Source organism: Condylura cristata, unplaced genomic scaffold (assembly GCF_000260355.1).
Source record: "Condylura cristata isolate star-nosed mole 26May11 unplaced genomic scaffold, ConCri1.0 scaffold00017, whole genome shotgun sequence".
In the NCBI taxonomy this organism is placed as follows: domain Eukaryota; kingdom Metazoa; phylum Chordata; class Mammalia; order Eulipotyphla; family Talpidae; genus Condylura; species Condylura cristata.
In genome coordinates this window covers 4,427,459-4,436,157 of record NW_004567118.1, presented here as the reverse complement: position 1 = coordinate 4,436,157, position 8,699 = coordinate 4,427,459, and the positions used below count along the sequence as shown (strand labels likewise).

General features: G+C 62.1%; 2 protein-coding genes across 2 annotated transcripts in view; one reads left to right on the top strand and one right to left on the bottom strand.

Annotated features, from left to right (window-relative positions):
• Positions 1 to 4,186, top strand: part of RARA (retinoic acid receptor, alpha) — a 13,494-nt gene extending 9,308 nt beyond the window's left edge. The window contains exons 5-8 of the mRNA XM_004684974.2: positions 92 to 268; positions 1,276 to 1,480; positions 2,158 to 2,316; positions 2,730 to 4,186. Of these exons, the coding sequence (XP_004685031.1) occupies positions 92 to 268; positions 1,276 to 1,480; positions 2,158 to 2,316; positions 2,730 to 2,947 (759 nt within the window). The 3' untranslated portion in view covers positions 2,948 to 4,186. The remainder of the gene's footprint in view (positions 1 to 91; positions 269 to 1,275; positions 1,481 to 2,157; positions 2,317 to 2,729) is intronic.
• Positions 4,187 to 6,583: 2,397 nt separating this feature from the next.
• The window catches only part of GJD3 (gap junction protein, delta 3, 31.9kDa), a 4,105-nt gene continuing 1,989 nt past the window's right edge, over positions 6,584 to 8,699 (bottom strand). Inside the window, exons 3-5 of the mRNA XM_004684973.2 lie at positions 8,530 to 8,607; positions 7,482 to 7,574; positions 6,584 to 6,615 (exon numbers count right to left, since the gene is read on the bottom strand). Coding sequence (XP_004685030.1) covers positions 6,584 to 6,615; positions 7,482 to 7,574; positions 8,530 to 8,607 — 203 coding nt within the window. The remainder of the gene's footprint in view (positions 6,616 to 7,481; positions 7,575 to 8,529; positions 8,608 to 8,699) is intronic.

Genomic DNA, 8,699 nt, shown 5'->3' with positions numbered 1-8,699 from the left:
CCCCGTCCTCCTTGGCCCCCGTCCTCCCTGGCCCTGTCCACCCTGGCCCCGTCCTCATTGTCCCCCGTCCTCACTGTCCCTGTCCTTCCAGAACAACAGCTCAGAACAGCGTGTCTCTCTGGACATTGACCTCTGGGACAAGTTCAGTGAACTCTCCACCAAGTGCATCATCAAAACCGTGGAGTTCGCCAAGCAACTGCCCGGCTTCACCACCCTCACCATTGCTGACCAGATCACCCTCCTCAAGGCTGCCTGCCTGGACATCCTGGTGAGGGTCTCCGTCCCCCCTCCCTGCCGTGTCCTCTTAAATGCCCACGTGGGATCGTCCTGTCAGAGCGCTCGCCCCGTCACCTGGCCCCTCCTCGCGTCCAGACGCTCACTGCTCACCCAGCGCTGGCACCGGCGGCCGCCCCCGCCCCAGCTTTCCCTCTGCTGTCTGTGACGGTCACCGGGACCTGTCTGGCCAGGCCTGGAGCCGCCCTGTGTCTGGAAACCTGTCGGTGGTGGTGGGAGCCGTGAACAGGCTGTGGAGCTGGGGGTGCCGGCTTGCCCCAGCTCTGCCCCGCTCCTGCCCTGCGCGAGGCTGCACTGGGGCCCGCATGTAGGGAGAAGGGTCCCTCCCTGACTAGGGAACAGGTGGGGGGCCTGCTGGGGTGAGCCATGCGGTTAGGGGGTGTAGGGCACGTGGTGGGGGCAGAGGGCCAGCCGGGCTGGAGGCCAGAAGGGGATGACGGGGACCGGCAAAGCCAGGGCTGGAGCGAGGCCGCTGCTGCCCGGGTCCCTGACCACTGGCCCGCCTGGCCCCTCTGGGTGGGGCTGCCTCCAGGTGGGGAGCCTGCGATGGGCCGAGGCTCCCACTTCCTGGTGGGGGGGTGGGGGCAGCGCTCACCTCGTGCCCCAGCTGCCAGGAACCAGCTGGGTTTGCCCCCGCGGAGGCCGGCACATGTTGGCCGCGCTGTTGTCAGGCCCCAGCAGCGCCGTGGATGGGGGAGACGGGGGCGTGCTGCGGTCTTGCCTCCTGGAGACTTCTCTGAGCCCTCTGGAGGCGTGTGAGCTGGCACTGCACCGCCCTGACAGCCGTGCTGGCCGCTCTGGCTGCTGACATCAGCTAGAATGCGAGTCGTTTCCTCGTGCACCAGCCACTTCGGGAGCCGGAGCCGGGGCCAGGCCAGCACGGGGGCCAGAGGGCCGGCCGCCTGCCCGCGGGGCCCTGCGCTTGCTGGTGCCGGGAGTGCTGGGGTGGGCTGAGCCCTGACGCCACATCCCCACACCCAGATCCTGCGCATCTGCACGAGGTACACGCCCGAGCAGGACACGATGACCTTCTCGGACGGGCTGACCCTGAACCGGACCCAGATGCACAACGCCGGCTTCGGGCCCCTCACGGACCTGGTCTTCGCCTTCGCCAACCAGCTGCTGCCTCTGGAGATGGATGACGCTGAGACTGGGCTGCTCAGTGCCATCTGCCTCATCTGTGGAGGTGGGTGGGGGCCAGGCCCAGGCAGGGGAGTCCATGGGGAGCAGCCCAGGGCTCTGCCGATCAGAGGGAGACCGTGGCCCCCTCAGGCTGGCCCTCACCAGGGCGGGTCTGGCCTGGGGCCCCTCGGCAAGGGCCTGGCCGTGGAGGCTAAACTCCTGCTCGGCTGCTGTCATGGCCACACTCCTCCGGGGGGGCTTCGGGGGGCCTGAGTGTCGACCGCCTGGGTTCAAATGCTGACCAGCTTGTGACCTTGAGCAGTCGGCAAGCTCTGCAAAGCCTGTTTCTGTCAGATGGGCAGTAGCTCTCTCCACCTTGTGAAGCTGATGGGGATGAAGGGAGTGGCAGGGCTGCTGGTACAGGAGCCAGCCCAGGGAGAGGCGCCTGCCGGTTTCCACATGGTGGGTGGGAGGGGGATCTGCCTGGGAATCCCCCAGGGCCCGAGGGTCATGCGTGTGCAGAGATCAGGGCAAGCTTGGGGGAACCAGCCCTGCCCCCTCCCCCCCCCCATTTTGATGAGCCTCCAAGGGCCTTTCCCGCTGCAGCAGACCCCACCCAGTCACTGTCAAGGGGAAAGCCAACCCCAGGAGAGGCGCTGCCGTTGCCTGGCCAGGCGCGCCCCCTGCTGGCCGCGTCTGGGCGCGCAGTGCCGGGTACGTGGCTCAGGGCCCTCCCTTCAGACCGGCAGGACCTGGAGCAGCCAGACAGGGTGGACATGCTGCAGGAGCCCCTGCTGGAGGCACTGAAGGTCTACGTGCGGAAACGGAGGCCCAGCCGCCCCCACATGTTCCCCAAGATGCTGATGAAGATCACGGACTTGCGAAGCATCAGCGCTAAGGGTGAGGCCCCCACACCTGGAGGGATGTTCCTGCTGGCCAGGGCGGGGCTGTCCTCTCCCCATCTAGGCCACACCATGCCCAGGTGATCTCCCGACCTGCTGTGAGGGGAGCCAGACCTCACGGAGGTGTCTTTGAGCAGGTCCCCTCACAGCCCACACCTTGGGCTTCCCACCTGAGGATGGGGTTAACTGAGCTGTCCTGAGATGTTGAGAGAGCCCCTGGCACCCGGCCTGTGGCTGACCCCAGACCTCCAGGCCAGAACTGCCCCCGCCCTCCCTGGGGGTTTAAACCTGGGGGTTTAAGAGAGAGGCTTCCCTCAGGGAACAAGCCCCAATTTGGGTGCAGGGAGGCGCTGGCGCACCCGCACCGGCCTGGAGCCCGCATCACCCGCTGACCTCTGCCCTCTCCTGTAGGGGCCGAGCGGGTGATCACGCTGAAGATGGAGATCCCAGGCTCCATGCCACCTCTCATCCAGGAGATGCTGGAGAACTCAGAGGGCCTGGATACTCTGAGCGGACAGCCGGGGGGTGGGGGGCGAGATGGGGGCGGGCTGGCCCCCCCACCTGGCAGCTGCAGCCCCAGCCTCAGCCCCAGCTCAAACAGAAGCAGCCCGGCCACCCACTCTCCATGACCGCTGCGCCCGTGGACCTGGCCCTCGCCCCACGCCCTGGCTTCTCTCTGCCTTTATACCAACTTTGCGACCCCTGCCAGCCCTGCCCCCACTGTCCTCCCTTCCTGGGGGACCGGAGGGAGGAGGCAGCGACTCTTCCGACAGAGGCTGGGCCAAGATGGACTGCCCTGAAGCCTGGGCTGACGTCAGGGACAAGGCCTGAGCTGGGGAGGACCCCGGTCCTGGGCCTCGTGATGGGGCCTGGGGACCTGTTCATCAAGACGCCCTCTGCCCACCTCGCCACATCTTCATCACCAGCAAATGCCAGGACCTGGCTCCCCCATCCTCAGAACTCGCAAGCCATTGCCCCCCGGTTGGGGACCCCCCTGCCTCGGTTGGTGACAGAGGGGGTGGGCTGGGGTGGGGGGTTCCCCCTGTACATACCCTGCCGTACCAACCCCCAGGTATTAATTCTCGCTGGTTTTGTTTTTATTTTAATTTTTTTTTTGGTTTTGATTTTTTTTAATAAGAATTTTCATTTTAAGCACATTTATACTGAAGGAATCTGTGCTGTGTACTGGGGGGAGCTGGATTCAGAGCTGGAGGGGGGTGGGTCAGAGGGGCTCCCACTTCTCCGTGTCCCGCGCCCTCTAGCCCTCCTCCCCAGCCCTTTTCTCCTCAGTTTTCTCTTTAAACTGTGAAGTACTAACTTTCTGAGGCTTGCCTTGCCCTCCTTCATGCCGAGGAAGCAGCAAGCCCACCTTCTCCCTCCGTCTAACCACTGGGTGTGGACAGTTTGGGGAGCCCCCAGGAGGAGCGAGCTTCCCGTGATCAAGAGGGCAGGGCCGAAACACTGGGGCCCTCCGAACATATGAGTGACTCAGTCCTGTCTCCTTGCAGAACTGCCCCCCACTCCGGCCCATGTCATCCAAGCCCCCCCAGCCCCCACTGTGAAGGGGCTGGCCAAGGGGTCCGAGCTGCCCCAGCCCCCAGCCTCACAGCCACCAGCACCGCCCACACAGCAGACAGTCGGCCGCAGACAGCCTGAGTTCCTCGTTTCCCGGCCTGCCTCCCAGCCCCACCAGCACCCCCTCCTTGCCCCGCAGGACGGGCCTACAGGGGGTCCCCTGCCCTCACCCCCTGGTCCCCGGGCTGGGGGAGCTGGCTCTGCCCTGCCCTCTCTGCCCCGGGGTTGGGCTCATCCCCCAGAGCCGCTGGTGCACCTGTTACTGTTGGACTTTCCACTGAGATCTACTGGATAAAGAATAAAGTTCTATTTATTCTAACGTGCCTCAGCGCCTCGCTGCCTCGCCGCCCTCTTGTGCCCAGGCAGGGGCCGGGCTTCCCCATGGGCTCCGGTGCCTGGCGGTCAGGCCTCAGCTCACCAGCCGGGTTTGGCCAGCAGCCCCTAGGCTTGCTGTGTTAGGGCCTTTCGGGACTTTTCCTCAGGAGACAGGCCTGCCCTCGCCCTAGGGGCCACCCTGCCCTGTGAGGGGTGGGGGTACCCCTTCTTCAAGAAATCCTTCCCTGAGCCTTTGGCCCCTGGGAAGTCAGATGGGGGGGTGTCACTTGATCGGCAGAGCTCCACTCTTGGGGGGACTGTAGGTTTGATAAGTTTGCCATAAGAAAATAAGAAAGTGGCAGGCACCATGTGCAGGCCAGTTTGGCCATCATCCCTCGCCATCCACAAGGCCCCCAGCGGCCAGGGCCTTGCACAGGTCACAGCTAGTTAGCGGTGGGTCGGGCCCAGTACTGGGGCTCCCACCTTTCAGACAGGGCTCGTGCCTGGATCCCTGAAGTCCCCCCCGAGACGTGTCAAACGCAGGTCTGAGGGGTCGGAGAAAGCCGCGGAGGCTGTGTCCAGGCCGCGTTAACTGCACAGGGAGCGGCCGCGTCCCCGCCCCGGCGGCTGCAGCCGTCTCTCCTCCGGCCACCAGGTGGCGGCAGCCCCCGCCCCTCTGGAGCGCGGCTCCAGGCCCGGGCTCACAAGCTCCTTTTCTAACTCCGAATCTGAAGTGAAAGTTAACACTGCTGAAAAAACAAACAGCGCGGCGCCACCCCAACTTTACTGTGAAGGAGAAACGAAGTTAAGAAATTCGTTAATTGTTGGGCAGAGCCACGCGGCGGGCTGATAGCACATAGTCCTATGCTTGCTTCTATTTTTTTTTTTTTTAAGATTTATTTATTTGTGCTTACAGAACTGGGGTACAGGCCAGAGGCTCAGGGGTGGCGAGAGGCTTCACCAGAGACAGAGTGGGGAGCAGAACAGGCAGATCGACGAAGTACACTGCTGAGGGAAGCAGCGGGCGGGTCAGGAGAGGTCTGGCTCGCCATGTGGTCTCCTCCGGGGCAGGCGGGAATCGAACTCATGTGGAAGTGGCTTCAGCTTCTCAGTGCTGTGCTTTACCCCACTGCGTCACCAGGGAGGGCCTTGCTTCTATTTTTACCAAATACACAAGGATTTAAAGGTAACAAGGCTGCGGCCCTCCCTGGTGGCAACGGATAAAAGCACCGCAGTATGAAGCTCTCCGCAGCCACTGCAGCACGAGTTCGACCCCTGGCCAGGGAGCTGACCCACATGGCCGGCAGACCTCTCCTGACCCGCCCGCTGCTCCTCTCAGCAGTGTACTTCATCAGTTGGCCTGTCCTGCTCCACACTCTGTCTCTGGGGAATCCTCTCACCCTCCGCATCTCTGGCCTGTACCCCAGTTCTGTAAGCATAAATAAATCTTTTTAAAAATAAAATAAAAGTCACAAGGCTGGGAGCCTCCCTGGTGGTCTAGGGGTAACGGCTCAGTGCTATCACCCTATGGCTTGAGTTCATCCCCGGCCAGGGAGCTGACCCACAGGGCGCAGCAGACCTCTCCTGTCTCCCCGCTGCCCCCTCAGCCGTGTACTTTGTCAGTCGGCCTGTTCGGCTCCCCGCTCTGTCTCTAGTGAACCCTCTCACCCCCTGTGCCTGTGGCCTACACCCCATTTCTTGTACTAAAAAAATTTAAAAGAGGCTATTAAAAGTAAATAAAAGTAAGAAGGCTGAGGCCAGCCTGGAGCAGAAATCCAGGACAACCAAAGAACATGAGTACACAGAGAAATAAAAACTGACAACGTGTAACAGCAAGGTGCAGTGTGCGGGAAAAAGGAGATCTCATAAGAAAACCAGTCTCAACTGTCTGACAAGTAAGACAGAGTCAGGTGGGTAAAGAGCTTTATTGCTACCGGAATTTCCCCAGAGGGACATTCTAAAGTTGTGTGTGAGCATATTTTATTTCGGAAGACATCGGGGCAATCCTGAATTCCACCCATGCCCACAGGGGTCCATTTGCCAGCAGGTGCAGTGGCTTCACTGGGGGCTGCTGGGCCGTGGCTCGACTTCCCGGTCACTGCCTTGGCCAGCGTCTCAGCACCCGCGTGTGTCTGGTGCTGGGTCCCTGGGAGCGGCGCTGTGGTGGGCTGCAAGAGGCCGAGTCGTCCTGGCTCTTCCCGGGCAGCCGCAAGCACCCGACGAGCCAGCATGTCCACAGATGTTGCCAGATGTTCCAGGGGGACAGGGGTGCACAATTGCCTCTGTGGAGAGCCATTGTGCTAGAACCTTCAGGGGGGCTGACTTGTGCTCTGTGCTCTGCAAGGAGCCTGTCCCCGCCAACCCCCCATTGGGGGTCACGCCAAGGCCTTGGTGACTGATATCCAACCTGGAGTGGGCAGTGACGGTCCCATTTAGCCAGGTGTGGGCAGGGCTCTGAGGGCACCTGAAGAGATGGCCCCTCCCAGCTAAACCTCCACAGGGAGAGTCAGCCAGGGGCTGCGGAGGGGAGTCCTGTTCAGCACGATCAGAGACTTCCACTGGCTGTTTAGCCATTTTGCAGTTTATGAGGCAGTGGCTGGTGGAGGTAGCCTGGGTGGGTGACGCGGGACACAGAGGAGAACGAAGGAGACACGCTGTATTTGAGGTGCTGTCACCTCCCACCCCTCGCTCCCTCCACCCCTCCCCTCCCTGCGGCCCCTTGGCGCCCTCCCTGGCGCCATGTCTACCGGCCTCAGGGCCTTTGCACCTGCCCTCTGTCCCTGCAGTGCTTTTCCCGGAGACAGCTGCGGCTGGTCCCGAGGAGCATTCTGCTTCCTATGGCTTCTGGGGACATCACTCCCCCTTTCCTCTTGTTCCCTCACAATAGCCAGTATTTGCTGTCAGGCCTCCAGGCGAGAATGTGAGTTCTGAGGGCAGGTTTTGCTCACTGTAGCTGCATCTGCCCTATTTGAACAGGAGCAACGAGTCACCTGTGGGGCTGGGACTTAGCAACAGGCAGGTCCAAACTGAGAAGTGCGTCCTGAGTGTAAACGTACACCAGCTTGCAAAGACGTAGTCCCGAAAAGGCATGCAGAATACCTGCAGTCTTTGGTATCCGTGATGTGTTGAATTATACTGTGTTCAAGGAAATGAATTACTGAAATTTTATTTCACCTGCTTCCTTTTACTTTTTCATGCGGCTAATGGAGACCTTAAAATGACCTGTGTGATTCACATCCTATTGCACTGAAGAGTGCTCGTCTTAAACATTACCTGGCACGGGGCAGGTGCTCAGCGCATACTTGCTGGATGAATATATCTGGAAAACCGTTGGATCCATGCGTAAGTTGGCGGGGAGGGTCCAGACTGCAGACATGAAATGGTGCTCACCAGCATTCCCGCCTCAGGGCCTTGGCACTGAGTGAGGGTTTGTGCTTGGGTCTCTGCGATCAGGGAGCGACACGACCCAGCAGCCCGGGGCTCTGCCAGGAGGCATCTGGTCTGACTTGGGGTGGGGGCTTGCCAGGAGGGCATCTGCTTTCTTCTCCAGTGAGACCAGAGGCTGCAGCGCCCCTGTGGAGGGGGCTGCTCCAGGTAAAGGAACTCGCTCAAGCCTGTGGGAGCAGAGTGGAGCACCAGAATGGTCTGGAGCACAGAAACCCTGGCTGGGGTGCAGCCAGGCCAGGCAGGGCTGGAGAAGCCTCCTCAGGTGCTAGACCTACCCTGAGGACAGGGGAGCCCCAAAGGCATAAGTAGGGGGCTCCTGTTGCCCAGGGCAGCACAGGCAGGAGAGCTGAGGAGGAAGACCAGGGGCCTGGGGTGGGGGGTGGGGGTGGGGCAGCGGCCATGGCAGGCAGCAGTGCAATGGTCAGCTGTGGCAGCAGTGCAATGGTCAGCTGAAGCCCAGGGGCGTGGCCAGAGGTGGCCCCTGGATTTGCCTCTTAGATCCCGGGCTTTCTCATGGAGAGTGAGCCCACTGCAGTGGTGCGTGGAGGCAGAAGAGACAGACTGGAGGCAGCTGTGTATGTAGATGGCTCTCTGCGCCCCCGGGAGGGAGGGGGCTGGCATAGGCCAGGAGCACAACCTGGGAGTTTCCCTCCGCAGAGGAGCCCAGTGGCCAGGAGAGAGGGGCAAAGACAGAACAGCCTTGCCTCTGACTTCCGCACAGCTACAGCTGCGAAAGGGAGCCCCCCCACCCCCCGCACTGCCCCCCACAATGCGGAGACTAGCTCAGGTCGACTAGATGGGGCCCACCGCTGGGAAGGTGGGGGAAGGGGTGCCCCCTTTGCTTGGGCTCTGCAGGTCGGGATGGAGCCCCTGCGTGGCTGCTGCTGGCCCAGGATGGGGCCACCCGTGCAGGGCGAATCAGAGCCCATGACGCGCACACAGCGGACCTCACCTGGGGTAACAAGCGCACAGGCCACAGGAGCCCAAGCAGGTCGCCCGGGAGTGCACACGCGCCCCCGCCCGCTCGGGTCCGCACGCAGCCGG